The sequence below is a fragment of the Canis aureus genome, chromosome 19 (assembly GCF_053574225.1).
Source record: "Canis aureus isolate CA01 chromosome 19, VMU_Caureus_v.1.0, whole genome shotgun sequence".
Taxonomy (NCBI): domain Eukaryota; kingdom Metazoa; phylum Chordata; class Mammalia; order Carnivora; family Canidae; genus Canis; species Canis aureus.
Window position 1 is genome coordinate 34,650,457 of NC_135629.1, and position 23,022 is coordinate 34,673,478.

Below are 23,022 nucleotides of genomic sequence, written 5' to 3' on the forward strand. Positions count from 1 at the left end.
TTCCGAGATGTCCATTGATAAATGGGCAAAGAGGCATTAATAGGTAGTTCACAGACAAGGAACTGTGAAAGTAAAGATTGTTTAAATGTTCACTCTAATAGAAGCTATAGAAATGAAAAAGGTATAATAGGTGCTGTTTCATACCTAATTGACATCACAAATATTTTTTTAAAGATTTTATTTATTTGAGACAGAGAGAGATAGGAAGAGAGAGCACAAACAGGAGGATGAGGGACTCGATTCCAGGATCCTGGGATCATGACTTAAGCTAAAGGCAGACACTTAACTGACTGAGCCACCCAGGCACCCCCCTGACATCACAAATATTTTAAAGATATGATAGAACCCAGTCCTAGGGATGTTGCAGGGAAATAACATGCATCTGTGGAGAATGAGGGTATTCATCAGTATATATTAAAACACAAAAAAGGTTCAAATCTCTGGACCCAGTATTCTAGCTCTTAGGAGGAAGAATGCTATGTGTCCAAAGTTGTTCATAATGATATTATTTACAGTAATGATTATACTGTATTTTTGTGCATTTTATAGGTTCCAAAGCATTTTTATATTCTTTTCCTCACTTGGGTATAATTATCCCCACTTTAAAGATTAGGATCCTGAGAATCAGAGATATTCAATAATTTTCACAGGATCACACAACTGGGCATAGCAGAGCTGAAGCTTGAAGTCCAGTTGTCTGATTTCAGTTTAGCATCCCTCCTTATTTTTAAAACAGAAAAACCAACAATCCCTCTGACCTATAATGAGGAAATGGCTCCGTGTAGCACGGCCTCTGGCACAGGCATCAGTGGCATCATTTGAGGCATTGCACGCTAGGCAACAGAAATGCTTTAATGTTTTTGTAAAAAATTAAAAAGGAAAAAAGTGGAGCATAATTACACACATGATATAGCCCATTTAAATGTATATGTATGCACATGGGATGTAGAGAAGTCAGGGAAGAGATATTTCTACCCATGCCCCTCTCCTTCTGTCACTATGCTCACTAAATTCACAGCAATGCTGCCCTGTGTTCAAATAGCAGGCAGCTATTTTCATATATATGATCTCCTTTGAACCTTGCACAGGCTGAGGGAGGCTGACCAAGGCAAGGACTGTCCTCTTTGTTTGTCAACTGAAGAAACAGAGATTCAGAGACATTAGGAGGCAGGGCCAAAATGTTGGGCCTTCCTTGCCCAGCCTTGACCTCTCAGGTTGGTGGTAAGCAGAGCTATATTTTTGGTGTTCAAAGTGAATGCCAATAAATTTAGAACACTGCATGCAGAGACCTCACTTGGGAGCCAGTGGACTGGTGGGTCCATCCCATGGCCTGCACTCCAGATTCAAGTGCAAAGCTTACTTTATATTTGATGTATGATTGGTGTTAAACAAGAAGCCCACAAAAAAATGGATAGACAGAAACTTTTGTACATGTAGATGACATCCCTTAAAATGATGTCTTCCTGAGCTCAGATCCTGCAGATCTAATGTTTGCAGCAGAGGTGATAATTAAATGGTAAAGAGAAATAGAGCATTCCCTCCCCCTCTAAGGGATGGTTTCCATAGATACCATGAGAAATTGGCAACCTGAGCAAAATAAAACTGAGAGCCTATGTCAGGACCTTGAAAAAAATATGTAAAGTTAAATGTTTAGCTGTTGCCACCATTGTCAGATTTGGAACTTTGGAGACTTCCTGGAGGAAGAAGCCACAGAAAAAAAGGGAAGCAGCCAGTGAGTGGAAAGAGAAAGAGCTACAGGCCTGATACCTGAGGGGGACAATTAGTAAGTCTGTGTGCTCTCTGGCCCCAACACAAGGCCAGTGCAAGCATCCCTCTCCAGTGTTATCTTACACTGAAATGCTAACATTTCATAATCCCCAAGTGATGCAGGCATGTGAAGAACAACCCCAGGCAAATAGAGAAGATAATTAAAGGTCACTGGTGAAGACTATTCATATGTTTGACTTTGCACAGGTTGGGGTGGCTTATCGGTATCCTGTTAGGTTTTTGGGTCTTGTTTATTCTCACACACCTTTAGTTATTCTCCTTACTGGTTGGTGGTTACATTGGATGTTCTGGGTGTGGTCTTGCAGAAGGGGTCTGAAACCACTGTGAAGAAGGAAACAGACTATTACAAGAAGAAAAAAATTGATGGTAACTTAAGTGTCAACCACAGACATGTGAAAAGTCACCTTCTGGCTCAGCTGTTTGGTGACTTAAGTTGGACAGCTTTGAAAGGGAGCGTGTTTGAAGAGGGTTGGTTTTCTCTTATTAGTTTCTGAATGCTTTATGTCCACTCTCTAAGGGCCGAGGGGAGTGAGCTATGTTCTGACTCAGCAGCAAGGAATGGGGACTTGCTTTGGAGAACTCTTAAAAGCTTAAATCTCAATTTCTTTAGCAGCATTGATTTCTAAGCTGATTCTTAAAAGAATCTCCCTACTACTTGGGGACAGGACACAAGTAGACTCAGGGGACCTCAGAGTCTTTGATTCTGGAATGAGAACACTGGCTTAGTCACTTTTTTACCAGAAGGTGGGTTTCATACCATTTGTGGTAGCCCGAACAGATACCAGGGACAAGGGGGATACAGAGATAGGACACATACAGTAATTTTGAATCCCTTTCTCTTTTCAGTTCTCTTCCTGTCCTGATCCTTTTGATCATGCTGAGGAGAAAGTCTTAGTTTGGAGTTAATGTGTCTTTAATACCTTTCGAGCACTTGCTGGTTCCCCTTTTTAACACAACTCAGGCCTCAGGCTTAGAAGCTTCAGGCAGGCAAGAGTATCTAATAAGAATTTAACAATAGGGTTCATTTTTTCAAGTTATTTTCTACTTAGAGCCAAGGCAGTGATAGTGTTTGTTTTTATAATATGGTTACTTAAGTAAAAGATGAGTAACTTAAGGAAATATTAACTATGTAATAGTTCAGGTGGTATGTACATTGGCAAAAAAAAAAGTTGTCACAATGGTACTGAGAGTTTGGAAACTGCACATTGCGTGTGTTCTGAGGGCTCTTCTCTGGCCAGAGCTCTGCAGCAATAGGTTCCCAAGTTTGGGTACAGCTGCATACAGACTAAATCTTAAATTTGGACTTCGAACATAGGACCCAGATTTCAAATATCAAGATTTTTTTAACAGATAAAGATGGACTTTAGTGTGTCATATAAAATTATCCTGGACTAGATGTTAGCAATTTTTTTTAAAGATTTTATTTATTTATTCATGATAGACACAGAGAGGGGGGTTGGGCAGAGGCACAGGCGGAGGGAGAAGTAGGCTCCATGCCGGAAGCCTGATTCGGGACTCAATCCTGGGACTCCAGGACCACGCCCTGGACCAAAGGCAGGTGCTAAACCGCTGAGCCACCCAGGGATCACCAGCAATTTTTTTTAATTGGATTTCTGTTCTAAGAACAAAAATCGTTTTCTTTCTTTTCAAAGCTTCAAGTTCCCAAGTTCCAGCTGAAGTCATTTAACCCATCTTCTTCCTTTTCCCCTTCACCCCAAGAGCAGGATTGAGCAAGGTTATATTTTAATTTGGGGTAGTCCCAGAGTGGTGGTTAGGAATTTGGATTTAAGGATAGACTGAGCCTTGTCTGAATCCCAAATTGGCTACTTGTGAGCCAGGAGACCTTGGACAATGACTCATCCTCTAAAGCCTCAGTTTCCTTATCTGTAAATAAGAGTTTCCAAGGGAACTGGAAAGATGAATGAGCATGCAGAAGGCTTCCACAAAGCAAGTATTCCACAGATGAGTAGCAACAATAGCAGCATCTATTTACAGTGTACATCAGTTGAGTAGAAGCTGTGGCTGATCATCCTCTCAAGGGGTCTGCTGGGAGATCACTCCTTCCCTTGTAGGAAATACCCACCCGATTTCCCAGGGATTTGAGTTGGCCCTGGCCACTATTTTTTTTAAAAAACAAAAGATGTTCCGAAGCACACTGGCAAGATTCATGTTCATTCCTGCCAGGCAGGATGAAAAAAAAAAACTAGTATGATTTTCTGATGTTCCCAGAATGACTTTCAAGCAGGAGTGTGAGCTCAGGGTAGAGAAGCACCCTGGTCATGGGAGATGAAGAGCATGTCATCCATCCACAAGGCTGGCTCCCATCTGATCCATGTCATCTGGGAACCAAGCTCCAACCACAGGGACAGACCCAGCGCAGGTGAGGAGGATTAGGTTGCTTTGCGAGTTCTTCCTGCCCTATTCATTAGCAGCGTGCTTTAATTATAAATAGATCCTTTGTTAGAAATGTGGGGAAGTTCCATAGCGTGATGGACACAACTTGGTGAAGAACCACACAACTAAAAATGACCCTTAATTGCTCTGTGATTGTCAGTAAATATTTATTGAGACCACAGTCTAACAATTTCTCCTGAATTTAAAAGGGAAAGGCATGCTTTCTCTCCTCAAGGAACTTGTACTTTAGTTTGACTGAGTCATTCAGAACCCTAACAAACAGGCAGTGATTGTCAATCAGTGGAAAGAGGGATGGGGAAGCAGGCAATCTCACTGGGGATTTTGACAGACTTCGAGGGGACAGTACTGGGAGGTGGTCATCCAATGAGCCCCCTGGTGCTGGATGTTCACACACCATTCCCCAGGTTTGCCCTAACAAAGGGCTATGTCCACTGAGGCACATAAGCAGAGCACCTGTGCACCTGGCTGGGCTCTCGAAGATCCTGGTGGGTACAGGGCAGGGGGAAGACAAGGGAGGCTGCTGACTCCAGAGTGACAGGGCTTGAATGTGGAATAAACAGCTTCAAATTTTCCACTTCCTGCCTCAGTCTGCATTGCCCTGTTCTACCATCTTTATTTCCCACAGGGTTTAGGAGATGAGCAGGGCTATGGTTAAAATCACAGGTCTCGCTGAGGAACAGCCTTGGGCTCAGTCCTGGCTCTGCCACTGGCTGTGTAACCTTAGGAAAAGTTCTTAACCCCTCTGAGCCTCAGTTCCATCAGTTTTATGAAATGGGTATATTAATAGTACTAACTTAAGAGAAATCAAGGAAATCGTGCATAGAGAGCACTTTGGCACAGCCTGGCATGAAGTCATTGTCAGTATTGTTGCTATTGTGTTGTAAGAGGAAGTTGTGTATCTAGGGAAGCTGGTGTGGGGGGTGGCAGGGAGGGCTTTCAAGTCAGGTAGATTTGAATTTCAATTGCAGCTCCTACTAGGTATGACTTGGGGCAAGTCACTTTACTTCTCTGAACACCTGCTTTCTCTTTTATAAAATGAGGTGATGGGGTTGCTGTATGGTATAGATGAGTGTGTGTGTGCCAACACCTGGCACAGGGTGACTCCATGGCTCTTAGAGTCCCCACATAAGGGTCCCCCATCGTCTAGCACTTCCTTCTCTAGTTGATAGAAGAGATGAATCACACTTGGGTTAGGTGTGGGACGACGTCTCTATTTCTAGAAAATTGCCAGAATCTGTAAGTAAGGAACCCAGCAGTATGTAATTTAATAACCATTCTGGAGGCTTTGCAGGGTTACATGGCCCCTAACACTCTGTACAGCCCTGCTTTATAAATTCAGGAGCAGCCCCAGAGCCTCACTTCTAAATGGTGGGGCAGGAGGTGCAAGCATCCGGCCAGTGAGACTTTTCCCTTCATCCCTGGAGGAAACTTTTCCAGGGAAATCTTGCCAGATTAGACCCCATGTGGTCTTCCAAAAGAACCCTCCCATCTGTGGACGGCCTGAGCTGGAAGACTCATGGGAATTTGCCCCTTTCTGCCACAATAAATAACATTTTTCTTTTACCACAAAACTGCCTTTGTCTTTTCTGGAAACTCTTACTGGCATCCCTTACCACTGAATCTCCAATGGCTAAACCAACATTTTTTTTACAAACCAAACAGTCAAATCACAGGTTTGTGTCTACTTCTTTTCTTTTAAGTCAACTTCATTGTTTATTCATTTTCTCTCTTGTGACTTTTTTTTTATTTAATATGTATATTTTTTATTGGAGTTCAATTTGCCTGAGGCTTCTGCCTCCTTTGTCGTGTATGATACACTCTTCTCCAAATTTGCAGGCTTCTGAATTTTAATACACTGTAGATAATAATACATCTGGTTGTATATTAATTGCTCAGAGTTAGAAATAATACATAATCACTATGTTTCAAGGTTGCAAATGTACAACACTGAGAACCAAGTGTTTGTTAGGAGTCTTTGGAAAAACCCATTCTTAGTGGGCATTTTTCATTTCTGTCATTAAGAATGTGCTACAGAATGAAAACTGTCTTAAGTAAAGGTAGTCTTGTGTTCTGTGTGCATGCACACACACATACACACACACACACTTACACATCTCCCAAGGGATAACATTTTGAAGTTATCATGTGCTTATTTGGAGTGTGTAGGAGCAACAGAAAGGCCATATGAATCCATTATAGATTACCTACCTCTCAGCTTCCCGAACAACATACTTTGTACCTTATTTTTCTACATACCATTGCTCAGTGGGTGGTAAGATGTCAGCTAAAAGCTGAAAACAGGAAAGCTTAAATTTTTTAAATTTTATTCCCAATTCAGTCAATCCCTTATGGCTGTGCCACTGGTAGCTTTTTCCATTTTGAATAATCAGATTTCAGTGTATTCTGTTCTCAGTTGAGAGCAGAGTGTTCTAAAACCTGCAAGTGCAGTGTTCCCTGGTTCTAACTGGAGGCATGTGCTGTTGAGGATGCACGTGGGCTCAATGATTTGAAGAGATAAATTGTGCTAGAAGGGCCGGCTGGGGGGGACCAGGGAGTGTGGCAAATGTATTTTATGATTCTCTCTGGAGGCCACATTTCTGCAAGTCTTGTCTACTCAGATATTGTTCTTGCCAAAAACAGAAGTTGAGTGGACCACAAGAGTAGGGGGTCCATGTTCTCATCCAGTTGACCCCATGCCCTTGGTCATTTGTCCCTGTAGGTTTTACCCAGCAGGTGTATGTGAGATTGCTGGTCCCATCCTAGTCTTCAGTCAGATGGCAGACCTCGCTGTCCCTTTGCTTGCCTGAGACATATTTGATCATCCCAAATTCAGCTGGAACAGTCTGTCCTTCCTTTGGGACATTGAGATTAAAATCTGAGCATCTTTTTTTATTTCTGTGCTTTTTTTTTTTTTTTTCCATTTCTGGGAAATGAAGATAATGCTGAGGTTCAGAGGATAATAGGTGGATGAAAAACAGAAAGGACATGCCAGTGTATCTGTATGGTCCTTTCTGGAAGCCCAGGGAAACTTGTTATTTGGGGGAGAGATTCCACCTTGCTCACCTGACATGAGCTAAACACCCACGGTTCCTATCAGTATCTAATCCCAGGTCATACTGGGATCTGACAAGATTGGAGACCAGCTCTTCTAGCCCATAATTTAGTGATGTTGGGTTGGGTAGGGTGGTTCTGATGAAGACCTCAAGACCCACTTGGATTCCCTTCCCCAATTCAGGTTCTTATCTTGAGATTTCATTTTCCTCTCCTCCGGCATAGCCTTAGATCCTGCCAAACCACGCCCAGTGTTTCTCTATCCAGCTAGAGCTTGACTAAACAGATGATAAAACTGCAGGAAGAAAGGCAAGGCAGGAATGTGGAATCAAAATATGTGGTCTCATAACCTGAGATGTAGTAGCAGGAGCATGTCATTGGTGAGATTGTGTTGTGGCAAGTGACATGGAGTTCCAGCTTCATCCCAGAGAGGCCCAGGGCAAAAATCTAGTGCTGCAGGAAGTGGACCAGGGTAGGAGAGCAGCCTTGGGGAGAGACCACACCTCTCCCTGGGCATCAGAAATAAGAGAAATAATCTGATATTTACTTATGGGGCAGGCTTGTAGCAAGCACATTGCACACACATGATCTCATGTCATCTTCCCAACAACTTTGTGAAGGGGTAGGAGAGTCACCCCCACTTCACAGGGGAGGAGACCAAGCCCATGGAGGTTCCATTGTTGGTCCGAGGTCATAGGGCATTGTGCTCTGGCCAGGAAGTTTGGCTCATATTTTATCCTTAGATCCTTTGCAAAGAATCAACACATTCTTTGGGCCAGCATGATAAGAACTTTGTCACTTGCCGCAGAGACTTTCCACTTCTTCCTAAACTCTGGGGAAGCCTCAGCAAATATCCTTAGTCTGTACACAGCAGTTCCCAAACCTGAAGTATGGTGTGATCTCCAATGGCATTCTCCCTCTTCCCCTCAACTCAGCCCAAGGGGAAGCCAGGGATTCCCTTTTATAGAGATAAACAAATGCAGAATTTGTATCCCACCAAAGGAGTTCTAAGAAGTCAGTAGGAAATAACTGCCTGTGAAACCCCAGAACCACAGAGGCCTTCCTCTGGGCCCTGTGCCTGTGATTAGGCCACCACTGCCACCTCCAGGTGCCTTGTTGGCATTCTGCAACCAGCAGTGTGTGCTTTGACCCCATTTTTCTAGACCTACGGATGAGTGTAGCATGATGGGCACAAAATGCACATTCTTGCCAAAAATGCACAACCTGAATCTAATGGTGAGAAAATATCTCTTGGGCCCAAAGCTGGCCTTTCCTTAAAGGCCACAGAGGGATGACTCTGCTGGCAGCCCCAACACTTTTTTAGGGGGTCAGACTCTTGAAGTACTTCAGGCCTGAGCATCTGGCCCTGTCTGCCTCAAGACAGTAAGAGTTTGCTTGATGTTCGGAAGGCAGACATGGACCCAGGGACCGCAGAGAGAGCTGAATATTTGGGTTCCTCTTTCTCTGAAGGTCTGTAGTGCCATGTCTGGGCATGACCAAAATGAGTTGCAGGCAATGGGCTGGCGTTTGCTGAAAGGAACTTAACTGGGGTGTGGGTGTACATTTCTCCTCTGCCCAAGGTTAATGGTAACATCCTGTGTAAGAGAACTTGAATGTGGTCTTCTACTAAACTCCAATATTTTAGGGCTATTTATTAGATGTGTTTAATCTTGGGCCAATTTAACCAGTAGCAGACTAATAAAATAACAAATTTGGGCTTGCTGCCAGGACAAATGTTGACTTACCCTTATAATGTTGACTGAAACGAATAACTTTGAAAGTAATTGAAAAGTGAAACATTTGCCAAAAATACAGTGTCTGAAACAGTGGTTCTGTTTTATTTTACTGGCACTGCTAAGAGATTATGTTCGTAACCTAGGCTGCTGCTGACTGCTTCAGCTCTGAGAGAGTTCCATATTTTACTGAATTATTTCCCAAGGTTCATTTTTTTTCCATCCCATCACCGTCATTCAGCAAAAATGAATTTCCCCATGGCAGACAAGTAGGTCAGGTTATTTTTCTAATGTAGAGGCACAAATTCAATGATAATCAGAAAATAAAGATAAGAAGTTGCTTGACGTCTGCCCTCAGAAACAAAATGGTTTGCCCTGAACATTAGCCCTCTCAGAGTTTGTAGTAAGATTAATTGCTTCTGCAGGGTATATTGGCTGAAATCCATCTCCCTCATTCCACACCCCTCTTTCCCTTCATTCTGCCATTTAGTTTGTACGAACATTAGGGAGCTATAGCATTTTGTCAGCATGTGTTTTAGACTTGAAGGAAACGAGAAGGCCTGGAGGAAATGAAGCCGGGATGACCACAGAAGTTGTCCGAAAGTGTCATTTCTTTCGAGCCTCATTTTTTATTTACTTTTTGTGGGAGGCCCTGTTTGGGGGAGGGACTGAGCAAGGTTTCAGAGGCTTGTGCCAGTATTGTCTTCACTCAGTCACATGTCTCCCTGATGTCTCCCCCTTAATCAAGGCTTCCCAAAAGCAGCCACCTCACAGGCAGACTTTGGCTAGATGCCGCAGGTGCTGAGTGATGCGGGCTGAGAAGACTTGATGTTCAGGGAATAAATATAACCTCTCTAACCTTCACATGTTCAGTTTTATGGCCCTGATAACTGATGGTTTAATTTGTGGGTCTACCCAGACCATCTTGTGACATCTCTATCATCTGCTGTTTAGCATTTCCATGAGAGGAGGCTGGAGAAATTGTTTGGTTCTCAACATAGCAGTCCAATATCCTGCCCGCAGCTTGTCATGAGACTGAACTAACTCAGCGTGGCCTGTGAATTTTATTTATCCAGGCTCTCCTTGCTGTCCACTAGCAAGCAAAAATACGAAAATAAATAATAAACAAAAAACTACACAGCTTTTTTTTTTTTAAGAAATTGAGATGTTTTTCTTATAGCATCTGATATGGAGAGTTAAGCCATTTCATCACAGAGGAAATCAAATCTCTCTTGGATGCATAGGGCAAGGCAACCAGACCCACAGCTGGAGAGAATAAACACAAAGGTGTGGCCTCCATCTTTGAGATTAGCCAAGACAAAGGTATCAGGGATCCCTCCAGGAACTGTTCCTGGTGGTTTGTCAAAGTCCACAGGGTCTGTTGCCTTTTGTTGAAAGCACTGATAAGCATCTCTAAAGGAAAATTATAGTTCTGAGTTTGAAGACCTTTTGCTCACCTTGTGGGTTAGAAACCAATAATCCTGAAATGCATTTGGCCTAATCAATGAAGCCAGGTTTCCGTTGGAATTTGGGCCTCATTATCTGCCTTTCAACTTCTGGTAACAGATGACACCAGGTCAGTTAGCTCTGTGCCAGGGAAAAGAGAACAGAAAAAAAAAAAAAAAAACCTTCATGGAAATTTTAGAGTTAGAGACCATTATTTCATTATTGTCTTTTTCTATTTACAAAAATATAAGATGGAGAGCCACTTGCAGGCTCCAGAGAAGCTTCCCTTTGTGTTCCTGTAGCTCTGGTCCTCTTGCTCAGACAGCTCTATGAAGGTTTCCTTATCACTGCCTCCGTGTCCTACGTGCCCCTATGGTCTGTTGTACGCTGCCTGCTGATCAGCTGCCCCTCTCCTGGCCCACTTCAACCCGCTCTGACTCTATTGGGTACTTTGCCTGGATTGACCTCCCAGTTCAGCCAGGAGGCATCCCCTCTAGGGTGATAATGTACACTTCAGTGAAGGCAGTTTTGCAAATGCTGGGTAGTCACAGAGTTAGATTTAAAAGGATGCACATAGTTACAATTTATCTCTTCCAATATATGTATTAATTATGGAGAGAGTAGTAAATTTGTAGGGAGAACTCCAACAGATAACTATTCACTATATATATATTCGCTAACTAGGACAGCTATAACAAAGTACCACAAGCTGGGTAGCTTAGAACAGAAAATTATTTCTCACCGTTCTGGAGACCAGAAGTCTGAAATCAAAGTATTGGCCTCAGAAACCTGCAGGAGAATCCTTCCTTGGCTCTTCCTAGCTTCTGGTATTTGTTGTCAATCCTTGGTGTTCTTTGGCTTATAGATACATCACTCCAGTTGCTCTGTCATTATACTGCCTTCTCCCTTTGTGTCTTTAAATCTTCTTTCTATAAGAACACCAGTGATTGGATTTAGGACACACTTTAATCTAGTATGACCTCATCCTAACTTGATTATATCTGCAAAGATCCTGTTTTCAAATAAGGTCACTTTCACAGGTTTAGGGGTAGAACCTCAATGTATCTTTTTAGGGGTATACATACAGTTCAACCCATGACACTACCTTAACCAAGTGGTAAGGATATTACTCTGATGTGATGTACCGAAAAGGACAAAACACTTCTGTTGTATTCTTGCCAAAAATGCATACTTTTTTTTTAAGATTTAAAAATCTTTTTTTTTTAAAGATTTATTTACTTTGAGAGAGCATGCACGTGTGAGTCGGGGGAAGGGCAGAGGGAGAGAGAGTATACTCAAACAGATTCCCCACTGAGCACACGGCTCTTTATCTCACCACCCCCAGGATTATGACCTGAGCGAAAAACAAGAGTTTGACACTTAACCGACTGAGCCACCCAAGTGCCCACAAAAATGCATAATCTTGATTTAATCATAAGAAAACCTCAGATCTAAGTAGAGAGACCTTCAGCAAAATCACTGACCAGTACTCTTCAAAAGTGTCAACTTTATGAAAGACAGACCAGACCAGGAAACTCACAGATTGTAGGAAACTACAGAGATGTGATGGTGAAATATAATGTGAGGTTCTGGATTGGATCCTGAAACAGAAAAGGGACATTAGTGGGAAAATTGGTGAAATCCTAGTAAATCCTTTAATAGTTTAATTAATAATCTTGTAGCAATGTTAGTACTGTAATTTTGATAAATGTACCATGGTTATGTAAGATGTTAACATCGAGAAGGTACAGAGTGCATGGGAACATTATGTACTATTCTTGCAATGCTTCTATAAACCTAAAATTATTTCAAGATCGATTTCTTTAAAAAAAAAAAAAAAAAGAATGCACAGGGCGCCAAGGTGGCTCAGTCGGTTGAGCATCTGTCTTCAGCTCAGGTCATGAACCCAGGGTCCTGGAATCAAGCCCTGCTTCAGGGCTGTCTAGTCATCAGGGAGCCTGCTTCTCCCTCTCCTTCTGCCTGCCACTCTGCCTACTTATGCGCTCTCTCACTCTCTCTCTGTCAAATAATGGGTGAAATCTTTAAAAAATAATAAAAAAATAAAAAGAGAATGCACACATTGAGTTGATTAGGTAAATTCACCTGTTCTTAGGGGCAAAGGGGAGGAGAAATAATCTAGTAAAAACATATCAATTTGTAAGTTCAATTTTAGGCTCTGTTAATGGAAAGCTTGCTTTTCACAAGGCACTGTGCTATGTAGTCATTATCTTTGTATCTTGGATAGAATACTGTAGCTGAAGTATGTGTTCCAGGATCTGAACCCCTTCTCGCCTCTGCCACCTGAGATAGGTGACCTGTGTCACTACTGATGCTCGTTGAGTCTCAGCTTACTCATCTATAAAATTAGAATAATGATATTAGCTCTCTCATTGGATGTTCTGAAGATGTCATAAGCAAATCTATACAAAGCAGTCAGCCCAGTACCTGACACAGATTGTAAACCCTTACAGAATTAAATGATAGCTGTTAGCCACAATTCCCACTACTGCATTATGAGAGAATTCCTTCCTTGTTTTTCAGTTGAAGAAACTGTGGGTAAGTAACTTGCTTGAGATCACCTAGCTAGAATGTATGGGAGCCAGGGATAGATGATAGATAGATAGATAGATAGATAGATAGATAGATAGATAGATAGATAGACGATAGATATTTTTAGTGAGGCTCATTTTTAGTCATTTATTTAGTAAAACATTAACTAGGAAGGAGAACCTGCAGGAATATCTTGTCTTTGAGGAACAAGATACAAAGCAGGCTGTCAGCTCCCCCAAAGGGGGAGGAGAGGAGCCACTTGAATTAAAGCTATAGCTTGGAAGAAACACAGACAAGTATAAAAGAACTGGTCAAGAAGTCAGTAAGAAACCCAGAAAGGGTGGGAAGGCTTTGGCAATAGGAGGTGTCAAAAGAAGTGAGAACACCATAATATTTGTGGTGACCTAGAAGTTTTGAGGGTGAGAATCTTGGGCATAAACCATAAGACACTGTAAACCAGCCTCTGGGCCCAAGGATGGGGGTGGTCAAGTCAAGTCAAGATAGTCATGGAGTCATGAGCTTTACATTGACTTGACTGAAGGGGGCAGAGTGGGATTGAGGCTCTGGCAAGGATGGGAGGGATTTGCCTTCTTAGGAGAAGATGGTGGTGGTGTAGGAATGGAGAGAAAAACATGAATTTGAGGAGGCAGACTTGGGGAAAGGAAAGCACACTCATAAAATAAATACAAGAGAACAGAGGTCTTCCCTCACAGGGGAGTCTGACCTTGAATGGCTATTTTCTCTTTATGTTTCTGCATCCCAGAGTTGAACTCCACCAGATTATTTTATGTTGTGGAATCCAGTAATTGGCAGCGTGTTGATGGGTTTCTTCATGAGAGCAAATAAGAAAACAGTCCATAGAGTAGAGCAGACTTCAGGGAGTATGGCAGTTGATTGGTGCCTCTCCATGGGGTTAGAGGCATCTTTAAGTTTGAATGTTTCAAGGTAGCTCTCTCAGCTTTTGATTTCCCAGCCAGATAGACCCTTCTGTCTTCTAGTCTATGTTAGTGAAAAATTACTGAAATTCAGTAGTGAGATTTTTTTTTCATTTTGCTAGGTTTCTTCTAATTATGTTCAGTTCTAGATGTCTGTCATCTGTCTCTTTCAGTATCCTTTCTCACTAACAGCTGAAGTACAAATCTTGGATGGCATCTGTGTGCTCACTGATATATTTGCAAAATGTTTTTTTGTCCATTAAAATAAACCTTTGTATTATATAGTCTTTTGACTGTATACCACAGGCAGGACTTTGAGAGTTACCAATCTGTGATCAGCCTTGTTTCCTACACATCTCACTCCCTCTCCCTGTATAACTATGAAGCAGATCCCAGGCATCCTATTATTTTACTTGTCCCTTATTTGTATACATCAATGGTCAGGGAAAGTTTGTGTCATGCTTGGGCTGATTGTTTGGAAAGTTAAGACACTAAAATGAAGGAGGTTAGGGTTTACTCACATAAAGATAAGTCAGATATCTCCCCTTGCTTATCAGGGGAGAACCCTGTATACCTGGCTCCAGAAAGACATACCTGGGGGAGTCTTTGGGTATGTCACAGCAGGAAAGCTTAGGATGAGGACCACTGACACAGGAAATGATCCCTATAAAAGCCAGGAGTAGTGTAGAGCAGTGGTCTACAAACTGTGGCCCATGAGCCAAATATAGCCCACTTCCTATGGTCTTCAAGCAAAGAATCGTTTCTATTTTTAATGGTTGAACAAAACAAAACAATAATATTTTGTGACGTGTAAAAACTCTATAGAATTCAGATTTTAGGGGATCCCTGGGTGGCTCAGCAGTTTAGCGCCTGCCTTTGGCCTAGGATGTGATCCTGGAGTCCTGGGATCAAGTCCTACATCGGGCTCCCTGCATCATGGAGCCTGCTTCTCCCTCTGCCTGTGTCTCTGCCTCTCTCTCTCTCTCTCTCTCATGACTAAATAAATAAAATCTTTAAAAAAAAAAGGAATTCAGATTTTAGTGTCTATAATGGAACATAATCACATTCATTTATTTACATACTGTTTAAGGCTGATGGCAGAGATGAGTAGTCATTACAGATACCCACAAAGTCTAAAACATTTCCCGTCTGGCCCGTTACACAAAGCTGTAGGGCATGGGCTCTGGAGCCAGCCTGCCTAGGTTTAAGTCCTGGCCATCTTTTTTGAGTGATTTTAAGCACATTGCTCATCCTCTGCCTCAGTATCTCCATCTTTAAAATATGGATCATAATAGTATCTACCTTGCAGGAATATTTAGGAGGAATAAATTAGTAGATATCTATAAAGCATTGAGAGGAATCCCTGCACTAAATATGAGATTATTATTATTATTATTATTATTTCATAATGTGAGAGCTTCTAACCACTCTGAGATTGTAATTTCTGTTTAACATGAGGATGATGAAAGCCTCTTAGAGGGCTACTACGTGTTCCCAGCACACCTCCTCCCGCTACAGAGATGGAACCCTGCCTAAGGCTGCCCTGGTGTCTTCAAACATTTGAAAGACTTTTCTGACTCCATCAACTCATGAGCAGCAGCATCTGCTAGCACAGTTGATTCTCACCTCTCCCTTGTTCCTGGCCGGGTGTATAACAGCCAGGAGCAGTATTACTTGCAGTAAAGTGGTCAGTCCTGCACTGATGAATGCATTTCTGGTCCCTCTTGAGCTGGGTTTGTGGCTGAGTGAAGGTGGTCTCATGGTAGCTACAAACATTATGAGGAAGACCCTCCTGTTGTTCCCCAGTGCCACTCTAGCTGGAAAAATGAAGTGCAAGGAGAATGAGTAATGATTGCCTATATGCCATGTCTATTAGAATGAAAGCATTTTTGAAGGAATACACATTTAAGCTAGATCATATTGATATGATAGACAATTTCTTACATGCATGTAATCTGCTTTTGTTTTTACCTGTTGGGAGGTAAGAATGAGGAGAGGGAAAGAAAACCATTGTTTCCCCTACGGTAGGAGTATTAAAATCTGTTAATAAATTCTCACATTAGGGGCACCTGGGTGGCTGAGTTGGTTAGGCCTCTGCCTTTGGCTTGGGTTGTGATCCCAGGGTCCTGGGCTCAAGCCCTGCATCGGGCTCCCTGCTTGGTGGGGAGTCTGTTTCTCCCTCTCTCTCTGCCCCACACATATCCTTTTTCTCACTCTCTCTCCCCTGCTTATATTGTCTCTCTTTTTCTCCCCCCCAAAAAATAAAATCATTGAAAAACAAAAATAAAAAATAAAATCTCATAGTAAGAATAAAATGGCAGAGTGCTTTATTCCCTTTCATTTGTTATTTAAGCGCAAGAGATGTATTAAATTGCCGTGCCAATTCATTTATGAAAATATGTAACCTCCATGCCTCTACATTGTCTCCTTCTCTTCCTGCCACCTCTCCCTTCTTTTTTTTTTTTTCCTCCTTTCCTGGTCTTCTGAAAAGATAATGAGAAAACATTTGATAAAAGTCAATATTCATTCATTATAAAAATTCGTAGCGAACAGCATAGAGTGGAACTTTTTCTACTTGATAAAGGGTAATCTCTTCCATGGTCTCAGCAAACACAGTCCATAATGATGAATTCTTCATAATAACCACTTTAGAATCAAGAATTACACTAATGTACCTGCTCTCTCAGCTTATAATCAATAATATATAGGTGGTCCTAACTAGTGCAATAAGACAAGAAAACCAAAAAACCTATAAGTCCTAGAAAAGATGAAACAAACTTTTCTTATTCAGACAATACTACCTAGACACAATACTCAATGCCTTTATTTTTTTTCTGTTTTTTAACCTTTTTAGTGAGATGCCCTCCTGCCCTCTCTTAAAATTGCATGGTAGGGGTGGTATCTATGCTTGAAACAGGATATCTTGTTTCTGGGTTTACCATTGACCTTATCCAGCTTGGACTGGCAGCTGAGTCATTGGACTAGGAAGCCTCTGCAGGTTGTATTTTGTCCTCTCTCTGTAAAGCCCGAAAGCATCCTTGGAATTACATTTGCTAGCTTTCTGTAGAGCTATTTAACTAGAATCTGGAAACATTTTCCCTGAGGGCTCTTTTTAGATAGCAGTAAAATGAAGCTGGAGACATACTGAGTAAATGGAAAAGAAAAATCAAATTAGGCCAAGAATTTTTTTAATCTCCTATTCTCACTGAAGCCCTCAAGGTGAACAGCATAATTCACACTCTGCTCTTGTGGGTCAGGCATAAAGCCTCCTTCATAGATCCAAGAACCTGTAAATGTTGTGGTCTTGAAATTGCACTTGCTTGCTTTGCTGGATCACAGCACTAAATCATGCAGCAGTGGTTCTGGCTCACTTGTTCATTACTTGGGAATGTCAGATTGCCAGAGAGCAGCCTGATGTTTACTTCTAAATGGGCAATACCTTAAGAAAGTTGTTTTTTTTTTTTAAGATTTATTTATTTATTCATGAGAGACACAGACTGAGAGAGAGAAGCAGAGACACAGGCCGAGGGAGAAGTAGGCTCCTCGCAGGGAGCCCGATGTGAGACAAGACCCCGGATCCCGGGATCACAACCTGAGCTGAAGCAGGTGCCCAACTGGTGAGCCACCCAGGCATCCCAGGAAAGGAGTTTTAATTACAATTTCATGTAGTGCCACTGTACACAACCTGCAGAGGGGCATCTGCATTTTACATATATCTTTTAGCTGTGTAGGAAACACACATTGACTGAGTCATATAAAATGGGCAGCAAAGTCAGCAGAACCTTAGAAAAGATGACACAGCAAGTGGGACAGAACTGAATTGTCCCCCATCCTGCCTAGTGTGCAAAGCTCCCTGCCTCTTTTTAAAGCAAGAGAACCCTATTGGCATTTACCCTTCAGCTTCACCATTCTGATACAGAAGCTGTGATCCAGCACCTTTAATTGTTAAAAAAAAACAGAGATCTGAAGGAAAACAAACAAAAAAATCCAAAAAACAAACAACCAAAAAACTAGAGATCCAGAAGTCTCCAGGCTCTCAGGTGCCTGAGGATTATCTGAGACCAAGTTCAGCTGCCCCATGAAATCCCTCCTTTCCTCATTTGCTGCAGTGCAGTTTGTGCCACCAAAGGTGGTGATATCACAACTCTGGCATTTCAAGCCCAAAGCAGGAGCTATTTAGAGAAATTCAGTGGATGCTCAAGAGGGTGTGTGTGTGTGTGTGTGTGTTTAGTATGCTGGTGATGCAGCTCTGACGTAAAAAATATTTTAAAAATCCTCCTCTGGAAAAAAAAAAAAATCCTCTCTGGGCACAGATGCTCAGGAGCCAGGCATTGGACAGGGAGCATCCTGAAGGGCATAGTCACCTGGAGGCAGAAGAGCTATTGGATCTTTCTCTTCAGCACCTCAATAATAGTAACATGAAGTCTCTCATATTGATAGATTCATTCTTTCCATTTTGGAACTGAGCCTTCTCAGTGTTCGGAGAGATTCCTACTGTCTGTTCCGCTTAGCATGCCAAGAGGCTGGAGAGGTCCCCGGCAGCCCGGATTCATTCTGTGTCTTGGAAAAGTATTTCACTGCTTCGAGAAATCATGAAGTCAATCCTGGCAACATTATGGAATTGTTCTGTACTTTTTTTTCTTTAGTCTTTTAATTTTTCTATTTAAATGCCAGAAAGATTGGGTCTATTTCCAGGAGGGCTCTGATATCTGAGATTGGCAAGGACAAAAAATGACATGAGTTTCTCAGCAGAATTCCAAATTCAGGCAAGATTTTCCAAGCACCTACTATGTTCAAAACACCCTTCAGGGATGTCCTGGAGAATCTGAAGTTCTGGGTTAACCCTCAAAACTTTGAAAGCAATGGCTGAAAAAGAAAGATGAGCATCTTGAGGCTTCCTCTGGAAATGGTTGAGGTTCACCACAGCAACTGGCAAGTTTGGCTTTTTCCCATCAAAATTTGGTGTCTTCATGTGCTGTCCAGCATCTACTGCAGGTCAGATGGAGCTTAGGAAGGCAAGGGTAACTGTTCTCTTTGTCTTTGTAAAATGTCTTGTCTGTCATGTCCCTCTTTCCCACAGCCTGTTGTTTTTATATAATTTTCATTTGCAAAGACATCGGAATGGGTAGGCTCCCTCTCACCATCAACTTGGTTTGGGGTAACTTGCAGATTTACAAATATTTTACGTGTAAGTGATTCTCAAAACCTGTAGCTATAAATTACAAAAACAGATGCCCGTGGTAGGATTTTCTCTCTGTACTTTCTCTCTTGCTGGTTGTTATTTATAAATACTCATAGGTGTATTTCAAATATATTATAGATACAAAGATGCGTTTTAAATGGCCCAGTAATAGAAGAATTTTCTTAAAAAAATTTTTTTTAGTGAACTAAAAAAACAAACATTCCACGTGCTTTAGAAAAACCATCGCATCAAAGAAATTTGGAGAGTGGCTTCAGGCAAGGTAGAGAAAAGGTTTTTAAAAAGATGAAACCAGAAGCTTCAAAAAACAACTCCCTGACAAGGTCATGGGATGGGAAATCTGAGGCAGCTTTTCTTTACAGGAGGCATTGGAGAGAATGATTCTAAGTGGAAGCTCCTGAATTAAAAGCTGGCAGATATTGGGGGTGAAGCATAGGGAGCAGACCCTACCCATTTGCTGTCTGATCAGAGGCTGCTTCTGTTGACACCCTGTGCCATTTCCCCTTCCCTTGCTCCTGAGCTAGGTCATCTCCACACAGCCGGAGTGAGACGGGGCACTGTTCATATTCCATAGATCAGTGTGCAGCCAGCAGCTTGTGGAGTGGGGCTGGACTGTAGGGCGGAGTTATGTTGTCTGTAATTAACCTTGACATTTTTCTTCCTTTTTTTTTTCTTTAACCTTATAGGAGCCTAGTAATAAACGGGTCAAACCCCTTTCCAGAGTCACATCACTAGCAAACCTCATTCCACCCGTGAAGGCCACACCGTTAAAGCGCTTCAGCCAAACCCTACAGGTAAGAAGGACATGGTGGGCTTATGTTTGCAGGAAATCATGTTAGGCAGGAGGGGTCATTGCTGCTCTACCTAGAACCTCTGCTGAGATCTGAATCAATGCTTATTTCAGCAGAAGAGAGCATTGAGGGACCTGAAAGGAAGAAAGATGTGTTTCTAAGTTGTAAACTGGGGTCAGATGGAGTCCTTTGAGGGATGACTGGAGGAATCATTTCTGTTGGCTCTTTCCTCAGAATCCTGTACCCCTTTCATATGTACACTCACAGGTTTTGTCCTAAAACACCACGGGCCTCCTAAGAAAACCAGCATGTGATATAAGCTGGAGGGTAGGAGAACCTAGTGTTTAGACCAGGGTCTGCAGACTACAGCATGGGGAGAAAAATTCATCCTGCCCTATGTTTTCTTATGGCGCACAAGCTGCAAATGGTTTTTCCTTTTAAAATGACTGGGGGTAAAGTCAAAAGAACAATATTTCATGACACTTGAAAATTACATGAAATTCAAATTTCAGTGTCCGTAAGTGAAAATTTGTTGGAGAAATCATGCTTAAATATTTGTGAACTGTATGTGGTTGCTTTTGCACTGCAAGGGCACAGTGGAGGAGTTGTGGCAGAGACCATACTGCACACAAGACCCAAAATATTTACTATCCGGCCCCTTTACAGAAAATGTTTGCTGACCTGACTTAGAAAAAGGCCCTGCAGTAGAACTACTTCAATTCTGACCTTGGCTCTGTCAGTCAAAGACTTGGTTACCTTGGGCAGGTGACTTAACATCTCTATGTCTTGCTTTTATTCCTAATGGGTAAATTGTGAGTGATGTCACCAGCTTCTTTAGAATAGAATCATACTACAGATTTATAAGATAGTGCATTTAAAGGGCTATATTGCTAACAGAACTATACTAAGCCCTTTGTTAGCAATCACTAATTTACTAATTAGTTAGCTAAGTAGTAAATATTAGCTATTATAATAATTCTTTGGTAAACAAGTGGCTGTAGTTGCTCTTAGACTCCCAGTAAAGTTTATATATTAAGGTAAAAGTTAAGATTTGTCCAAGGCCTTGGACCAAATTCAATAATCATAAAAAATCCTCTTGCAGATGGAAGCCAACAAAAGCCATGCCATCAAAAGGCTTATCTTGTTTAGATGGGAAGTGGTCTTGAGTCTGCCATTTCTTATTTGTCCTGCATACTTTTACTTAGCAGTATTTTTATTGTGGCTTTCCAAGTTACTAAGAAAATTGTGGACCAGAACCCAAGGCATGTTCTATGCTATGAAAATCTATGATTTGAGAAGTATTTTAGATCTCCCTCACCCCCTCCTGCCATCACTTCCACACCATTCAGCCAACATTGCCATGATTCTGCATAGCCCAGGCTCTTCTCTCCATTTCCCCATGGAGCTCTCCTTCTCCAGGGCTTATTCCCTGCCCTGTCCATTCCTCTGTTAGCTCTCCTCAGTTTCTCCTGAAAAAAGACCTCATCACTGAATTAGCTATAGGTTTGGCCCTTTTTCTGTCAGTGCTTGGGCCTCTGGGCCCTTGCTTATCCCCTGATCCCCTCTGTGGGAGAATAGAGAAGAAAAAGAAATAAGGTTGTCTGGGGGAGCCGGATGAAGGGCTTTGAAGCTAGTGAAGAAAAATGTGTTTACCTTCTCTCCCTCGTGACCAGTCCCTCAGCCCTCTGGCCAAGTTCATCACAGGCTTCCCCTGGAAGATTCATCACCGCCCTTGTCCTGCACATCTGGTCTTTAGCTGAGTTCTGCTTTTTGAAAATTCTTTAGCCTGTCTACTGCCATTTCACCCTTTCCTTTCCATCCTAGTAGCTGAGGCTTGAGTTCATTCTATAGTTATTTCCTCCTTTGACGATGAGACCTCCATATTGCCAGCCATGTCTTCCCATTGGCTCTTCTAGGATAGTTGAACCTCTTCCCTAGGAAGGCCCTTACTCATTCTGTAAGCATTAGGTGGGCCCTCATCAAGTGCAAGGCTCTACATCCTGCCCTCACGTTGCTTACATTCCAGACAGAGTTGCCTTCTGGTAGATTCATGATCACATTTAGCCCTTAAATTGTCTTTTGTTTGGATGTGTAGTGTTTTGAACTAACATATAAAAATCCAAACAACTCATATAAGAATTTGGAGTTCCAGGGGCACTTGAGTGACTCAGTCAGTTGAGCATCCAACTATTAGTTTCGGCTCAGGTCATGATCTCAGGGTTGCAGGGTTGAGCCCCTTGTCGGGCTCTGTGCTGGACATGGAGCTTACTTGGGATTCTCTCTCTCCCTCTGCTTGTATATGTGATAGATAGATAGATAGATAGATAGATAGATAGATAGATAGATAGAGTCATTTTAAAAAGAAAAAAGAATTTAGAATTCGGACTTCTTTTAAAGAATTGAAAGGCTTGCCAGTTCTGGGCTTGTGTTGCCACATGGCAAAATGAGCTGGACCTGGGTAGCCAGCTAATTGTCACCTACAGATGTCCTCACCTCTCCCAATTGTCCTTTCAACACCTTAACTCACTGTCATCACTTTGCCTGGCCTGTAGACTCCACGTTTATCCCTAGGTCTAGGGACAACTTAATCTATCCCTCCTACCACAGCACAGACCTGACTGTATGTTGCTGTAAGATCCTCCATTGTCATACCTTCAAAACCTTTCCTTGGGCTTCCCAGGAAACCTTTATTTCTCTTCTCTCATCTCTGCCCTACACAGATCCTACACAGGGAAGCCTGCAGGGAATATCTGATCACCTTGAAAATTTGCATTGACCTAGAGAACTGGGACAGAAAGAAATCAAGCTATGTCTGAAATCCAACAGACTGAAGCCAAATAAGGATAATAAGGCTGAGAAAGCCAGACCCGAGGGAGGGATCTGACATGTGGAAATTGGTTTCTAAAACCTCAAAGATTTTTTTTGGCAAAATAATTTTTTAATTTACTTTCTTCAAATGTCATGATAAATAGCTAATTCCAGGCTCCATTTATGGGACAGAAACAACCCGGCAGAAGCAGAATGGCTCTTCATAATGGTTATACATATGGACACAGAGAGAACTTGAGCAGCATCCTTATGTTGAGAATGTGTCCTTGAGGGGGTCAGTGAAT

General features: G+C 42.1%; 1 protein-coding gene across 6 annotated transcripts in view; it reads left to right on the forward strand.

Moving 5' to 3' along the window:
* ARHGEF3 (Rho guanine nucleotide exchange factor 3) overlaps window positions 1–23,022 on the forward strand; it is a 303,450-nt gene that overhangs the window by 239,987 nt on the left and 40,441 nt on the right. For 4 of the 6 annotated variants that reach the window (XM_077858441.1, XM_077858440.1, XM_077858439.1 and 1 more), the window contains one exon: window positions 19,805–19,912. In XM_077858441.1, the coding sequence (XP_077714567.1) occupies window positions 19,805–19,912 (108 nt within the window). Of the gene's footprint in view, window positions 1–4,105; window positions 4,169–18,903; window positions 18,934–19,804; window positions 19,913–23,022 lie in introns of those variants that run through there. The other 2 variants (XM_077858443.1, XM_077858444.1) reach the window with 2 other exon arrangements.